The sequence below is a fragment of the Phocoena sinus genome, chromosome 5 (assembly GCF_008692025.1).
Source record: "Phocoena sinus isolate mPhoSin1 chromosome 5, mPhoSin1.pri, whole genome shotgun sequence".
In the NCBI taxonomy this organism is placed as follows: Eukaryota; Metazoa; Chordata; class Mammalia; order Artiodactyla; family Phocoenidae; genus Phocoena; species Phocoena sinus.
In genome coordinates this window covers 103,407,415-103,425,492 of record NC_045767.1, presented here as the reverse complement: position 1 = coordinate 103,425,492, position 18,078 = coordinate 103,407,415, and the positions used below count along the sequence as shown (strand labels likewise).

Below are 18,078 nucleotides of genomic sequence, written 5' to 3'. Positions count from 1 at the left end.
TCAAGTCTAAATTTTCACATTAACACAAATATACAAATATGAGCCTATTTAGGAAAGTGATTTTAAAAAGCAAAGTATGACGGGAACATCATTTTTCATCTAAGAGTCTCTACATCTATTCTATTCAATAACCTCGTGAGCAACAAGATATAACTGCTTCATTAAAACAAACACTAGGCTAAATTTTTCTTTCAAGTTTTAATTATTCAGCCAAGTCTGTGCCATTTCCATTTTATTTGAATTGAATTTTGATTTAATTGGATTCTCTTGCTTATATCAGTAACCAAACAAGCATGCAGATTTTTCTTAGTGAATAAGGGTGAGACATAAAGCAAAGATCTTATGAACAGTAACATAAACAAGCACACAATTTCTCTGTAGAGCATAGTCGGTACCCTTTTCCCTGGGGCATAGAAAAATTACTTCAACAGCAATTAGTATCTCAGGAGAAAACAGAGAGCCCCCAGAAATACACAGAGTAGCTTCTAAAATCTGAAAGGCACTTCAAGTGCAGCTAATGCTGATCTATGTTTATTCACTCCAAAAATAATTACTGAGCACTTACTGTGTGCCAGACATAAACTCATATCTAACAACAGCAACAACAAAATGATACTCAGGTATTTTCCTCATCCTCCCTTGTCCTCGGACATGGCTCCTCAGTCTCACTACGTCATCTCCAGATGGATTTGGTTAATTTAATACTCTAGTGCAGTGGCCTTGCTTTCTAAACAGCAGAGACAAATACTGAAAACTTTAACACTTTCTTAATCAGAAAATCTCATTTCCTGGGATTCCTACCTAAATACAGAGAATAGTTTTCTCTATATAAGCTTGTCTAGTTCACTAAAAATGTCTTCCCCAGCAAACATTTTACCCTGCTACTCTAAGTTTTGAAGACATTTGGCAACCCTGTTAGTTGTTACTACATTAGTTTTGTTCAACAATCCAGTAAATAGCGTAAGTTCTCCAGATACATTTAGCACTTGAGATTTTCAGTCTCTTCTGTTTATCTTTACAATATCTCCCAAGGGTGGGTGACAGGTAAGCACTATTCCTATTTTACGTGGGACAGTGGAATCAAGAAACACGGCCCTGGCAAAATTACATCGCCATCAATTTAATGCATGGCTTTTAGTGATTCAAAAATAGAACCTCTTACGGCTTATTTCTAGTTCACGTTCCTGCCCTTTGCTAAATCAGGCTGTCTCCTTTTGATTTAATTCATGCATTCCTAAAATTTCAAAAAGCTTTCTCATTAGTATTAAAATGGCAGCCTACTGAAAACGATTTTTGTTTTGGATTTTTTTCTCGAAAGAAGGGAAAAGAAAATGGGGTGTACATATTATTCTCAGTGAGTTGCTCTTCAAAACAGCTCTGGCAGCAACAGGGAAGAACCTATCATTTTCAACAGGCGAGAAGACATCTCTCCCAAAGTTCCACAGCCCAACGCCAAGAAACAAGTAAAGGAATAGCCAGCAGCGTGCATGGCGGCCGGAAAGCGCCGCCCCCAGGACGGAGCCCCTCAGGCAGCCCGGGCCACCGGGGGTCGACTGCGCTCCCAAGACGGCCCGGAGCAGACCAGTAGTACCTCGGGAGCCGGGGCTTCTCGAGGCTCGTTCTCCTCGCTGTCACTGGAGCTGCTCTCGCTCTCCGAGTCCGAGGAGCTGTCAGAGTCGCTGGTGCTCTCCGACTCTGCGCTGCTGGAATGTGCTGAGGCCGCGGCTGCCGGCAGCGCCTGCGGAGCACTGCGGAGCAAGCGAGAGAGTCAAAGACCCACGCGAGGTGGATTCCTTCCCTCCCGACTCCCTTCCTTCTTTGCCCATTTTTCTGCTACTCGAAAGAAGGGGCCTCAAAGATTACCTAGCAGTACTAAATGACCATGGCAGCCAGTTGAGCGCAAGCAAGGCCCATGGTGGCTCAAAACTCAGTGAAAAAGCCTTGCAACAGCTCACTAGGTAACTGCATAAAAGAAGCCTGGGGAATTTTTCTGAAGAACACTGCGAACTATGTAAATTGTAAGTGAGATGCGGGGTGCTTCAAATCAGGCGTGGACAAACCATGGCCTGAGCTGGCTGCCTGCTTTTCCAAATAAAGTTTTGTTGGAACACATTCACACCCAGTATTTTATGCATTGTCTGTGTCTGCTTCTGTACTACAAAAGCAGAGTTGAATAGCTGCAACACAGACTTTATGGCCCACAAAGCCTAAAACCTTGACTTTCTGACCCTTTAACTTTGCTGACACCTGCAATATAAAACCCAAAGGAGTTAATTTATAAAAGAACAGCCAATCCATTAAAGTCTTTCTCTATTCTCCATATGAGAACCAACTGTAGAGAAGTCAGAGACTGCTGAACACAAATGGGGTTCCTTTGGAAAGTGACCCCACAGGCAATCCACTCACACTTCTTGGGCAGAATGATAAAATGGGCCGTTCTTTATGAGTGGCTTAGGATCACGCCCAAATATCAGCTGAAGTAGAGAATAACTACTTCAAGTTTTCAGGATAGGGCAATAACTCTAGGCTTGTGAGAAAACACACAAGTGATCACACTGCTGGACACATAGAGAATTTCAAAGCGTATCTTAAAACCTTGCCCTAGATGGAATTAGCCACAGCAGTAAATCAATAACTATAATCGTGAAAGCCTCCAAATCTACCCAAAACATTTTCAAGATAATAAATTTATTAACTATATTAGAATAACAAAAATTTATTAGATAATAAAGTGACTAGTTGAGACAATTTTAAAACAAACACTATACAAAAACAGAATTTTCTCATGTCAAATTTGTGGTAGCTGAAGAGCTTAAACCAAGTGATGGTCAAAAAGAGATATACTTTCAGTATTATTCCTGCCTCTAATTATCACCACCCCCCCTTTTTTTTTTTCCTTTTATTCCCTCCACTTTTCAGTTAGGTTACTTTGTCATATTTTCTAAGTCGTTACAAGCCACCAGGAATTACTGAACAAAATGGGAATTACTGAACAATATGGGATATAAATAAGCAGAGCTTATGAATCCTTAAGACCTCACATAATTATGTGTGATCTTCCTCCACATTAACTATAACCTCAGCTATATGAGAGCAAGGTTTTTAGTGCTGAGCTTGTCTCAAAATGGATGACCACATCTCAAGGGAGTAAAACAACTACAGGGTAATTTAACTCTTTGTCCACGGAGGACAGGTATTGGCATATTAAATCATTAAATTCAGTACCAGAAGAAATGGTAAATAAAGGTAGTTCACATTGTTTCCATTTCTAAAAACGAAAGCATTACATTTTCTAAAATATGGCTAAGCTGTTTACAAAGTGGAAACAGTGCCATTTTCCATCATACCAAAATGTACTGCAGGTCGTCTTTTTTTTTTTTTTTTTTAGTATTTATTTATTTGGCTGCTCGGGTCTTAGTTGCGGCATGCAGGATCTTTAGTTGCAGCATGTGGGATATTTTAGTTGCAGCATGTGGGATCTAGTTCCCTGACCAGGGATCGAACCCAGGTCCCCTGCATTGGGAGCGTGGAGTCTCAACCACTGGACCACCAGGGAAGTCCCCTGCAGGTCATCTTTTAAAGCAACTGAAACAATTAGAAAATTCATATACCTATGAAGACAGGCACTATGGAAAACAATTACTAGAAATAATTCAGCTTTAATTTTTGAAAACAGAGCAAATCTGTCACTTTCATAAAAACACTGAGCTCTTCAGTATCACTTTTCAAATACTGGTTACATAATACTGATGAAAGTGATTTAAGCTTATTTTAAATGCTCAAATTTTACACATACAAAACTGACTAAAGATTTAGGTGGACGCAGGGACTCTCTTTCATAGAGTTAACAACCTCTCTAGGGCTGATTTAAGCTTCCAAAATATTAAACAGGTACTTTCTTTAACTATGATCATCCATCTCCTTCTCCCATGAAGAAGCTATGAAAATACTAAATAAGGCTGTAACTTCCCCATTTGGTAGAAAAAAGCAAACATTTTGTACAGATGGGGAGAAACCCAGACACAGTACCTTGGAGGTGCAGATGCGGACGGAGGCTTCTCTGGGGTCTAGGCATTCACAATAAGGGGAAGAAGGACCAGGAAAAAAACAAAAAACAGGTTAGGATAAGCGGCTCAGAAATGTTACATGGATTTAAATGAATTCCTCGTACTGTGGGGTGTACAGAACTTACTTGATCGCTGTCACTGTCCTCACTGTCACTGAGCTGAAGGTCATCTTTGAGCATGCTAGAACAGGCAGGGATAGAGACACTGTAGAATTTAAAATAACGTCTAACAACTTCTTTTAGCATGTAAACATAAAAAATATGCTTAATGAAACAAAAGAGGGGTGGGACAGGTATAACTTTTATTTATTCATCAAATGCTTTATTTTCTTGGAAATGTTAAGTTTTACAATTTTAACACAGAAACTAGTTCAGTCCAAACTCCTTATCATTTCAAAACTGAGTCTTTCACACGTTCTGAGCATTAAAAGCAGAACTACAAGTTCTGCAAGTGATTTGTTGCCAGCCCTGAGACTAAGGGTCCCAGGTCCACACAAACAGAAGAAACAACAACAAAAATAAATAAAATAGAAAAATATACAATACCCTCAAATCATTTTCTTCTATGGTCTCTAACAACTCGAATAAATGATTAACCATTAAATGAGTTAATATTGGATGAATATCTGTAAAGTACTTAGAACAGTGCCAGGCACTTAAAAAGTGCTATATATGAATTAAATAAATACATAAAAATACAACTGTCACCAAACAGTGCAGTTATGTTACGTTTTTGTCCAAAGACATTATTAATATTGAACTTTTTCACACACACAAATATCTTCTTCTGGGTGCTTGAACACTAATCCGTGAAAAGAGTAGTAATACAAATAATACTGTTGTCTAAAAAATATGTTTAACCTTCCTGCTATCATTCAGGTAAAAATAAAAACTCAGTTCATGTCCACAAAGTTATATTAATACTTCTCTCTAGGCATTCAAGTTTACGATGAACCTAAATATTAAAAGCAAACATTTTCCAATCTGTACTTTGTTTACTCAAATCTTAGCCCCTTCCCTACCCCCTCCCCTTTACTTTTTCCTGGAGATATCCAACATCAAAGGAATGAATCTGTAATTGCTCCCCCCGACATCCCCCAAAATTTACAGGCATGACTCTTTGAGGAAATATTATAAGTGAAATTGGAAAAAAAAAAATCTGCTTGAGTATTACTGATGTTCCAAAAAGCAAATTATATTAAGAAGTTACAATCCTTCAGTATTTCTGAAAATACCTCTTCATATTCTGACCAACGATTTTTATTGCAAATCCACTACCTGCCACTAAAGTAAGCAGGCATTATTATTTTGGGAATCCATGGTAAAAATCACTATATTTTCTAGTGAAAATAAATGGTAAAACTTGGCTCTTTCAAAAAGACCGCCTACATGCAATGTTGTAATTCTGCCAAGGACTTATTTTCACCAACAAATGCACTAAAAACATCTTGTGATAAGTTTCTTTTAAAAAATAAAAACTGTTAGCTACTTGTAAATGTAGATCTTGCTCAACATGTATCTAGTAGAAGCTAAACTATTTTATCAAGGCTAGAAGACACAGCCTTTGGATGTACAACTTGGCGGCAGCAATCTTAATGGTGTACAAGAAGAAGTCACTCAACAGGTTTACTGCTAAAAATGCCTTGGCTGGGATACACGCAAGCAAAAGATATATCTTTGGAATAAATGTTAGGTATAATACAACCAGATAAAACAAATCTGGCAAAGTATATTCCATGTTAACCACCAACAACAAAACCACAGTAAATGGACCTCTTTATTTCTTAGTAACTGGGTTTGTTTTGTATAAAGCTGATTTGCCTTAATTTCCTGAAACAGCAGTGATCATGTAATTCAAACACACTTCCTGTTGCACGCAGCGGACTACTAAATACCTTGTAAGTTGTTTGCTTAGCTACTGAATGCCCAGTTTCCGTACATATACTCTCCTCAAGTGAGAAAATATATGAGATATGTTCAGAAAGTATATGTTCTGACTTTTAGCTCCACTTGCTCTTAGGGAATAGAAGGGACCATAAAAATGCTGTCCCAGGGCTTCCCTGGTGGCACAGTGGTTAAGAATCTGCCTGCCAATGCAGGGGACATGGGTTCGAGCCCTGGTCCGGGAAGATTCCACATGCTGCGGAGCACATAAGCTCAAGTGCCACAACTACTGAGCCTGCACTCTAGAGCCTGTGAGCCACAACTACTGAACCCATGCACCGCAACTACTGAAGCCCGCACACTCTAAGGCCCACATGCCACAACTACTGAGCCCACATGCTGTAACTACTGAAGCCCACACGCCTAGAGCCCGTGCTCCACGAGAAGCCACTGCAATGAGAAGCCCGTGCACTGCAACAAGAAGCCCGTGCACTGCAACGAAGAGTAGCCCCCACTTGCTGCAACTAGAGAAAGGCTGCATGCAGCAATGAAGTCCCAATGCAGCCAAAAAAATAAAGAAACCCCTTATTCTGAACATCAAAAAATGGGGCAATTTATTTTAAAAAAACAACAAAAAAACCTTAACCAAGTTTTGTTAATACAGAAAATTAATCATAATTGCCATCACAATTTTTTTTTTAAAAAAGGATCTGTATAGTTGGGAAATTTGTAATCTGATGACAGGTAAAGGTTTTATGTTTAAATGGATCAGTTGCTAAAAACCCCCCTACTGTGCCACATATAATTATATTTGAAGCCAAGCACATCACTAAATTACTACACTATACTTCATATATTATATTCTATATATAATAGACCGGTCTTTCAATGTCAAGATGACAAATTGCAGCACATCTAGGTGACCCCCTTTGCCCCCACTAAAAGAGAAGCAAATCTCTTAGATCTAGTCTCATTTATACCAATAAAACCTAGGTCAAGAAACATAAGACCCAAGGGACATATTCAACTGTAAGCTTTTCTGAAGCAGGATCAAGTCATTTTTGGCTTCATATTTTCTTTATCTAGAACTTGGCAGGTACCCTAAGAAGCTGGCTGAATGCACAGCATCCCTTTTGCTGAATAAGTGACAGTACCACATAGCTGTGCCCTTTATGCAATCTGAACTTAACAGGCATTGCTTTTACTCATAACCCCATGGGCTGACTCTGATCAACCCCTCACATTCTAAGGATGAGGAAACAGCTCAGAACAGCCACCTAACTGGCCTAAGATCATGAAGCTGGTATATGCTAGAGCCTGCATGCAAAAGCCGTTCCATCAGATACCATCTCCTTGCTCTGGCCAATATAGGACCAGTGGTTAGAAAACCTAACTGAGGGAATGAAATCTAAGTTCCAGAACCCACTGAGAGAAAGACTCTGGTTTAAAAGAAAACAGGAACTATACTGCTGGAATAAAATGAATACACTATTTTTCTCCTATGAAAGTAAATGAACTTTAAACTTTATATACTGTTTAAACTGGTTAAATAACTAATTTCATTTCCAAACTCCAAGCAAACCAGTTATTTCGAAGCATATGGCACCATATGGCTTAGCTTGGCACTGTTCAAAAGGAGACAAATGCTCAGGTAAAGCAACTCTTTGAACTATCGTGTAGGTTTCACATTTTACATTGTCAGTTAGGTAAACTTCTTACTTAAAGGTTACAAACAATCCTCAAACCCCTTTGTACAAATGCATTCTTCAGACAGCTGTTCTGCAAAGCTGAAAGAGCTGCACACAGGTTCCAGCAGGCACGCTTCAGCGACTCAGAGCCCAGTTGTTACTGTGTGAAGACACACCAGACAAGCCTTTATTGCTCTTCCATTCCTCCTTCGTACTGGGCTTACCCAGAGCTTCCACTGCCAATATTCTGTAACATCTCAATTCAGAACTCCAAAACTATTTCAATACACTGATTTCTTAGCTTAACGTTTCCTATGACCGGGCCATACCTTTTATTTGGAAAAGAGCAAGTGAAGGCAAGCTCATGGTACTTAACTTGCAGTCAATAGTCACAACCCTGGTATTAGATGTGCTCAAAATGGCAAATAAACTGATACCTACTTTTCAGAAACCACTAATGAGCATGTGAGAACGTACTTTCCTTTTTTTTTTTTTTGCGGTACGCGGGCCCCTCACTGCTGTGGCCTCTCCCGTTGTGGAGCACAGGCTCCGGAGGCGCAAGCTCCGCGGCATGTGGGATCTTTCCGGACCGGGGCATGAACCCGTGTCCCCTGCATCGACAGGTGGACTCTCGACCACTGCGCCACCAGGAAAGCCTATACTTTCCTTTTTTGATACAGGGCAGAAATATGGACTGCAAATGCTTTTTGTAGGAGATGATGGGAAGTGACGAGTTAGAAAGAGGGCTCTGCATACAATAAATTTTTAAAAATGAAAAAGCAGACCTTAATCCCTTATAACACAACATACAAGGGGGACTCTCCAAATGGTGACAGCACTTGGCAGAATTCAAATTCATGGGGAGACTGTCTACGGGAGATGGTGGACTAACAGTGCAGAGGGAAAAGTGACTTGGTACATGATTCACTATAGTAAATGACCGAGCAGTTGATAAGGCAAAAATTGCAGCCAAAGGTATAAAAGATTACTTAAACTCCATGGATGAAGTGAAGATTAGAAAAATCACAAGAGTATAAATGAGGGAAAAGTTAAAGTTAATAAATAAGATTAAATCATTAAGTACAATAAATAAGGTACTAGTATAAGATGACATACTGGACAACTAGAAAGAAAATCTAGAAAAATTATTGCTGAAAATTATATTTCTATTAAACATTGTTTATAGGTATTTAACCAAGTTTATGTGCAATGTTTTTCCTTCTACATTTATCCTGAGTACTTACTATATGCCAGGCCCTGCTCTAGACTTTACAGATACAACTCTAAGCAGACAGAAACCCCTGCTCTTGTGCACTCAGAGTCTAGGGGAGGGAGATAAATAACCAAACTATATTCTTTCTCAATGGGTAAGAAACCTAGGGAGGGGGAAGTAAGCATAAAAGAGAAAGGATGGGTGTGGGTTGTTCTTCTGGTTAGGGTAGTTAGGGAAGACTGTACTGATAAGGGGATGACATACAAGGAGGGACCTGAAAGGAGGAGGGAGCACAATGCAGGAAATGGGGAGGGTGATTAAGGCACAGAAAAGAGCAAAGAGGCCAATGTGGCCAGAATATCTGTGTGTGTGTGTGTGTGTGTGTGTGTGTGTGTGTGTGTGTGTGTGTGTGTTGGGGGGTATAGGAGAGGAGGTGGAGAGGTAGGCTATAGAGGGCCTTGGAGGCCTCTGCAGGGTGGATGAAAGGGGTGGGAATGGACGGGGAGAATATGAATTCTTGTGCAAGTAAACAACACCTTGCTGCTTTAGAAACCCAGCAACCCAGAGTGGGGGGAATGTACCAACTGCTTTCAGGGCTAATAAAAACATCTTGCTCAATTTTTCAATCTATGCTTAAATTAATCTGGGGTCACTTACTGTAGTAAATGAGCAGCGTGATTAAAAATGAGACTTAAATAGACTCTTAAGGACACCCTTAAAACCATGTTTTCCAAATGCAAACGAATACTTCAAAGCAGTCACTTCCAATAAGAATTACTCCCTAGCAGTTTTCAAATGTCTTCAGAGCCTGTAGCCCATCAAGGTCCTTTAAAGGTGGCAAGTATTATCTGCCTCCCTCTCGTCATTCAGGCTCCAGATCAAATGTCACCTTCTCCGAGGGACCTTTCCTGAGCCTCCCAGAAGTATCAACACCACCCAAAAAAAAAAAAACAACCCTGCTTCCTCAAGCCTGTCTCTGTCACATCACCTAGTTTGTATTACATGCCACCCGCATTGAGTTACAAGGCATGGAAGACAAGGACTTTGTCTCACTGGCTGCTATTTCCCCAAGTACCTAAATCAGCACTGGGCACACAGCGTGTATTTAATAATTATGTACTGAATGGATGAGTGGAAGCAATTTTTGGAAGTATCTCCAAATAGCCTGGCATCCAGCCCAGAGGCCAATATTTATATAACTGGGGTCAAAGCATGTTAAAGAACGATGAGAATGACTTTTCTTATGTAGAACATAAGCAAACCCATTTACGTAACACTTATTATAAACCAGGCACTTGATAAATTTATTCTTCTTGTCCATTTTATTTGACCTTTGGTCTAAGACCAATCATGGAAGTATATGTTATCCTAAAGGGATGCTCCCAGAGTAGTTCAAGCCATCATTTAAGAAATATATATAGCTCCAAGAGGAATACTTTGAAGAAGATGATCTTCCAGCACCTTAGCAGTATTTTTATAATTATTTAAAACATGCTTCATTTCATAGCCTCACCAAAATATCCCTTCAATATTATGCAAGTTTACGGCATAAATTTGTATACAGTGTTAAGTTAAATATTGTCCTGCAAGGGATCCTAGAATATTGTCTCCTAAAGCCAGAACCCCAAGAATTAAACTGACTATTCCAAAAGACTATAATTCTACCATGAAAGGAGGTGATTCTGCATTTGGGAGTTTCAGCATATTCTAAATATTGATTTAATGTGTCCTAGTAACTGTAATTCTGAAATAAGCAGATTAAACATTGCACATAATGACCATTTGTTTGCTTTTACCTAAGCATGAAAATTTCTTCAATATCCAATATTACAAATTCTCATTTCTCCATAGCATGGCTAATAGTAACTCACTAAAAAAAAACAAAAAAAAACAGCTATATTCCTTATTCTCTTTCATTTTACACCCTCTACTTTTTCTCTTGAAAACAAACAGAACATTTCCTTCTATATCTAGATTAATAAAAAAGTTATGAATACCAATAACTTTGGATTCACAATCACTTGTTAAGTTTGGAGTGAAAATAAAGTGTATCTTTTTCCAGCAATGCCAGATATTTGAGAACTGAGAATTATTATTAACAACAAGATCTCCATTTACATTCTGAGAAGCTGAAGGTTTAATGTAGACCTACAAATGTATTATTGACCAGCACAAATGTTTGTTACTTGTTTTCAGAGGAGCTGAAGAACTGTTAATAAGGGATAGGGGTATAATCTCAAGGACAAATAATTTATAAGTTTTGCCCATTAGGGTGAGCTCTGCTACTTCAACCATACATTTATCAGCAAACAGCACTTTAAGTCAGAGCTGTCAATTGAAATAAAGATCCCAGGTAAGACACCTTCATATAGCACTTTTTAAAAAAAATTATAGTTGATTTATAATTGTTGTGTTAACTTCTGCTGTAGAGCAAAATGATTCAGTTATACACACACACACACACACACACACAATACACATTCTTTTTTATACTCTTTTCCATTATGGTTTATCACAGGATATTGAATATAGTGCTCTGTGCTATACAGTAAGACCTTGTTATTTATCCATTCTATATATAGTAGTTTGCATCTAGCACAACTTTTAAAAATAAGACAAAAAGAACTACCTAGAAAAGTAAAAAACTTTTTTCCTTAGGTCAAATATGATTTAAACGAACAAGCAAGGCATTTCTTCAGACTTAATTCTCGGACATTTCAGCTGACACTTGTCCTGATGCGATGATTTTATACTGCAGTAAACTGATAGACTGGGTCTTCCTTAGTTTTTTAGCAAGATATTTAAAATAATGCTTTGAGCAAAAGTTGAAAACTCAGGCTCATTTAAAAAGGTATCAGAGTCTTCCCAGCCTTTATTAACTTTGCACCATTCCGTCTCATCACACTTCCAGGACAATCCCAATCTTCACATCCAAATACTTCCCTCATTTCAAAAGAAACTTCCCAAGTAAGTAATAAAAATTCCAAATTGCTATAACTGCTAATTTCTGTCTCTTAGTCTAAATAGGTAGTGACGATTTCTGAAGCAAAAATAAGAAACATAAAGGAGGGCACCATCTAGTAAGGACTTGGCAGTTTGGGGCTAGGGTAGGGGATGGGAGGGAGAAGGAAGTTAGCCACAATAATGCCCATCAACTGCTCTAGTTTCTAAAACATTAACACATTATCCCTTTTGAGAGGTTGGCAAGAGCACTGACATTAGGACACTGTTTGACTGTACAGAAAGGGAACTATCCACAGTCACGTGAAGGACGTAATAGCTGTACAGAAAAAGGAAATACTTTGGTACTTTGCCCTGAGAACTCAACAGACCCAAGTCGTGGAAAGGAAGAGGATTCCAAAGCTAGGAGCCCTTAAACCAACATTCCCCCCGCTCAAACTTAGAGGCAAATAGCACTGGATCCCTAGCTTATCACTTCCCTGAGGTACCTGGTAGAAAGAATTCATCATTTGATAATTAACTAGAGCTTCAACTACAGAGATTAAAAGTAACAGATTTAGCACATTTCTTTCACACCTACATCCTCTACGAGCTGGCTAACCGTCCCCTGCCCCCAAGTCTGGACAGATGTGAGAGTTAATACAGACTCTCCACAGTTTATTTATTCTCTAGTGCCAGGCCCCTCTTTTTCCCTTTTATATGTACTGCTCTGCTTCTGTAAGGAGGCCCAAGTACTAGTAACTCTGAAAGAAAAAGCAGTAAGACCTATACGGATTTTTAAAACCGAAGTACAAATGACCCTGTAATTAACATTTTCTTTCCTGACATTCAAAGTGCATTAGATCATCTCCCTGCCACTCTATGTGACATTCAAACAGTTTAACTGCTTGTCAAAGAACCCTAATGCTGACACTAGATCAAATTAACCTTCGAGCACTAAGAGATGTGCCATACTAACTCTGAAACAACGACTGTACTCTACAGATTAATTGGGACACTGCTTTCATCCAAGCTCCATAAAAGTGATTTCTTTTTCCCATAGGTACATTTCATTTTGGCACTTATCAATACCACCAGCCCCACCACACACAACCCTTCGTATCCACCCAGTCTCAGTATTACCTTCTTTTCTCTATCCCTCTTGTCCTCTTCACCTGTACTAGGCCCTACTTTCATTCCTTCTCCAAGTTTATTAGGATCAAAACAAATATTCTTTCCTAGGTAATTTTTTTTTTAATTTGGTCACACTGCGCAGCCATGCAGGATATTATTTCCCCAACCAGGGATCGAACCCAGGCCCCAGCAGTGACAGCGCAGAATCCTAACCACTGGACCGCCAGGGAATTCCCTCTAGATAATTTTTTTAAGAGAATTTTTTTTAATTAATTTATTTTATTTTTGGTTGTGTTGATTCTTCGTTGCTACACACGGGCTTTCTCTAGTTGAGACGAGCGGTGACCACTCTTCGTTGCGGGCTTCTCATTGCGGTGGCTTCTCTTGTTGCGGAGCATGGGTTCTAGGCGCGAGGGCTTCAGTAATTGCGGCTCACTGGCTCTAGAACGCAGGCTCAGTAGTTGGGGTGCACGGGGCTTAGTTGCTCCGTGGCATGTGGGATCTTTCCGGATCAAGGCTCGAACCTGTATCCCCTGCACTGGCAGGCGGATTTTTAACCACTGTGCCACCAGGGAAGTTCCCCCCTCTAGGTAATTTTATATAGGGTAAACCAATAGTTTTTATCTAGAAAACACTACATATGTCACAATATATGAGCATATAAACTTGCAGGCACCTCTGACTTCAATGGTTTAACTCACTTAAATCAGGAGAACCACCCATTTCTCTGAGTAGCAAAATTGTCACAGAAAATGGTCCGAACCCCTATCAACTACCTCGTCGGAAAGCTGATGAAAGTTGGTGTGGGAGGCTGCAGCTTTGGCCTGCCCGGGCCCAGATCAGACCCAGCTGCCTTTCTTCCTCTACACACACTTCCCAGGGACACAGCCACTTCCTCCCTTTGGTGCCACTGCTTCCACCCGCTCATTCCTCAGGGAGCTCCTCCTTTCTGTTCTTATTGCCAAGTGGGATGCTCTCAGCTCCCCTTTCCTTGCTGCCCCCGCCAAAGACCATCAGCCGGGGCCTCTTATGGTCTAAACAGCTTTACTATCAACCATCACAAACAGCACAAGGTGTAAACCCTTGGGGAAGTCACAGAGAGTCCACACAATTATTTTAAGTGTGGTCCTTGGCACCGTCCTGTCTATTCTCCACCAGGCATCAGATAGATTATACTTAGAGGAGGAGGTAGCTGGTTAAGCTAAGTCGGTGATTCTAGACTTTCAGAACTCAAGGGTAAAAAAATTTTTTTAAACAAAAAGAAAGGGGAAAAAAGAAAAGGCCAAAAAAGAAACAGGCAAAGAATAACATAGGGTTAATTTTTTTTTCTAGTAAAGGACAATAAAAATAAGCAAAACCTCACCATCAGCCAGAACCACAAATGAAACACTTTTATTACACATACAAAAATCCATCCTTCAAACTATAATAAACTTATATTTTTAAAAATTTTTTATTTTTTTGTTTTTGGCCATGCCGCACAGCTTGCGGGATCTTAGTTCCCTGACCAGAGATCAAACCCGCACCCTCCACAGTGAAAGCGCACTGTCCTAACTAACTACTGGACCTCCAGGGAACTCCCAATAAATTTATCTTGTTAACAACAACAACAACAAATCGTTATTCTTTTTTTCTTACTTTGCTGTGGAGATGTGAAAACAATTACATCAAGGACTTGGCACTTAGGAATAGTGATTTAACCCCGTTCGATATTCAGTCACGGTGAGGAGATAAAAGAACCTCTTTGCCTCAACTGTACAGTTTTTAAAATATTCAGTCCACAGCAACACCCCCTCCTAAAATACACGGAACAAATACTATGCCTTGAAAATAGAAGAAAGCTGGAGCTTGAACCTGAAATCCTCAGAGACTAGCAACTCTGTGTTAGTAATTGATCAAATACTGAGGAGAGAAAGGCCTCCTCACTTAGTCCCTGAACCACTGCTAGTCATGAAAAGAAAGAAATACTAGTTCAATACCACCAAGAAATGACAAATTGGGTCAAAATGCTGGTTTAAAAATCTTTACTATGTAGTTTCAACTGTTCCAAAAACCCAAAATATATCTGGACTTACTTGGCCTTAATAAAGCACAGCTGGGCAGTAAGACTCATTCTTTATTAGTTAAAACTAGGCCAAAAAAGTGGCAGAAAGTCTGAAATTGTGCACATCCCCCGAAATTTGTTTCCACAAGCTAAAACTATTTAAGACTGAAATTTATAAAGCTAAAACCTTCTATTTTCCACAGTTAATACGTAAATAATGGCTCAAATGCCTTTCTTTTTGAGAAAACTCCTTAGCAAAATCTTAAGGTTCCTAAACCTTCAACAGGAGAATTTAATCCAAATAGAAATGTTGGTCATTTCTTCCCTTTACAATGCAGCAGTATTTTATGAGTCATTACTTGAAAGCAAGGAGGAAAAAAAATCTAAGCAACAGATTTACATGGGAAATTACAATGTTATATTATAAACTTTTAATAAACAAAAGAATTTTACTTACGATGTTCCCTGCTGAGAATTACTGTGGGTTTTTGAAGATGTATCATATTGTTCTGTGAGCGAGGGAAAAATGATCAGAGGAGAACAATGACAAATTCATGAGACCGTTAGCTATAAATTCCTTCTTTTTTTGCTGTCCCCCCACTTTAACCTAAACACTCAGTATACTTAAATTATGTCAACCAGAGTGCTATACACTGCTTATAAAATAACATTTATGTTACGTCTAGAGAGAGGGCTTGCACAGAACTGGAAAGCCCTAAAAAGAGCGAACACACTTTGAAAGCGCCACCTGGCATGCCGACCACACTGCCATGGGCAGGAGACTCTCCTTGCTGTCAGCTGGCGGGGCTCCCTTGTGGAAGCACTAGGATGGGGCTGCAGTCACCCTCACCTGGTTTCACGTCACGTATCTATCCGTGATTTGCTAGCACTCTCTTTTATAGACTCTGTCTTTGGCCCACTGTGCTCCCACCCATCCCCCCACTATTCAACAGCCCCCATTCGTTTATTCAACTGCTATTTACCAACTGCCTATTAGACACCAAGATGTTCAAGGCATCTGACCCCGTCCTCGATGAGCGTACAGCTGACTGAGGGACATCAAACAGGCACATGTTATCTACAACCCTAGGCAATGCAAAATCAGCACGAAAATCAATCATCTAAATGAACTGTCCCAGGAATCTACAGATTGGTCACTCTGTTGGTCATGACAAAAGAAGGCAAATTAGGAAAGAAACAAAATTAATTGTGTCACAAAGGATAGGTGAGATTTTGACAGAGTGACTGCTGGCAAGAGGGAGATGAGGGTGGGGAAGGCCTTCAGGCAGAAGAGACAGTGAGCGAAGGTCGAACATGGGAGGAGTTGAAATGGTACAGATTATGCGAAGGGAAGGCTGGGGTGCAGAGTGTGTGGTGGGGGGGACCAGGGAAGTCAGATCTTAGAGGGCTCTGAGTGCCACAATAGGATGTTAAAACTTCAGTTGTCAGGGAATGAGACAACTCCAAAGCACGATGCAGCTATTCCTCAGAAAGATTAACCTGCGGGTGCTACCTGATGTAACCTAGAAAGGAATGGGAAATGTTAAGTGTGGAGGCTGCAGACCAGCTGGGAGGCTGTGTTTGTCTAGGCCTGAGGTAATACGGACCTGAAGCAGAAGGGGAATGGAAATACGGGTGCCTTTCAGACAGGGGTGAGGAGAGTGACCACTAATGTCATGTGGAGGCCCTTGAATATTTGCAATTAAACGCTTTATCCTCATGGTGGCAGCAGCTCTTATATGATATTTTTAAATTGCTTGCCCTTCTGGCTAGCAAGCTAGGGCTGGCACTACAAATTAGAGGGGCTAAAGTACACTCACATGTACTCCTACACAGTCATCTTGACCCGGTCCTAAGCTCAACGAGGCTCTGGTAATCCTTAGGCAGCCGTGTTTTTTGCACATGCGAACATAAATACTGGGACATACAAGTAAAATCCCTATACTTCATTCCCTACAGACTGTCAGCTGGCGGGGCTCCCTTGTGGAAGCACTAGGATGGGGCTGCAGTCACCCTCACCTGGTTTCACGTCATTTGCTAGCACTCTCTTTTATAGACTCTGTCTTTGGCCCACTGTGCTCCCACCCATCCCCCCACTATTCAACAGCCCCCATTCGTTTATTCAAAAAACCACAATTTTTCAAGAAATTTGAATTATCTTGCTGGGCATACTTTGAGAAATATATGTCACACTCCACTTTTCTGAAAGCTTTATCTGCACACACTCCATTCCTTCTTCATCCAACACACAACCAGACCCCTCCAGGATCCAACTAGGCCCCCCAAAGGCCACATTCTCACAGAGGTAAAAAGGGTTTCCAGCAGCAGCATAAAAGGCCCCAAGGTAAGTGCTGAGCCAAGACCTACAGGAGACCTGCCAGTGTCTGAAAACTTCCCATCAGGGCAAGGAGGAATCAGCCTACACTAGTCCACAGGCCTGGAGGGCCACCACCCCCGGCGAAGAAAGTGCTTACCAGCTCATGTTCAACTATATTTTGCTAAAAGGAGAAATCAGACAGTTTAAAGGATTACAGGGTCTTTCTAAACCAGGAGGTAGCAATCATGCAAGCTGTAAGTAATTCAGTGGAAGGCATATAATCTGCATGACTGGCAGCCCTAGCAAATTTGGGGGTGGGGTGAGGGGCAAGAGGTAAAGGAACGCACAGCAATCCTGCCCACAGCTGAGCTGGTGACCCACCTGCAGACTTATGCCACTTCACCCGTTATCTATCTTTGGATAGGCTGCCAAGATGTTGAGGAAAAAAGATTTCCCAGTCTCCCCAATACTGTGCAAGATGATCAGGTTTATCTCTTTGCATTTGGGGGAAATTTATTTACTTTTATTATTATTATTTATTTTTGGCCACATCACACAGCATACGGGATCTTCATTCCCTGACCAGGGATCGAACATGCGCCTCCTGCAGTGGAAGCACGGAGTCTTAACCATTGGACTGCCAGGGAAGTCTCTGGGGGAAATTAGTTAGGAGTTATTTGCAAAGTCTTATTCAGTACTTCTAGAGCAGAGGGCAGCAAACATTTTCTGTAAAGGTCTGATAGTAAATATTTTAGACTTTGCATGCCGTACCTTGTGGCATAATAATAAATG

General features: G+C 40.3%; 1 protein-coding gene across 10 annotated transcripts in view; it reads right to left on the bottom strand.

The window, feature by feature from the left end:
* AFF1 (AF4/FMR2 family member 1) overlaps positions 1–18,078 on the bottom strand; it is a 206,485-nt gene that overhangs the window by 30,836 nt on the left and 157,571 nt on the right. For 7 of the 10 annotated variants that reach the window (XM_032631940.1, XM_032631942.1, XM_032631941.1 and 4 more), the window contains 4 exons: positions 15,427–15,478; positions 4,193–4,271; positions 4,030–4,067; positions 1,592–1,748 (listed from right to left, as the gene is read on the bottom strand). In XM_032631940.1, the coding sequence (XP_032487831.1) occupies positions 1,592–1,748; positions 4,030–4,067; positions 4,193–4,271; positions 15,427–15,478 (326 nt within the window). The remainder of the gene's footprint in view (positions 1–1,591; positions 1,749–4,029; positions 4,068–4,192; positions 4,272–15,426; positions 15,479–18,078) is intronic. The other 3 variants (XM_032631944.1, XM_032631949.1, XM_032631946.1) reach the window with 1 other exon arrangement.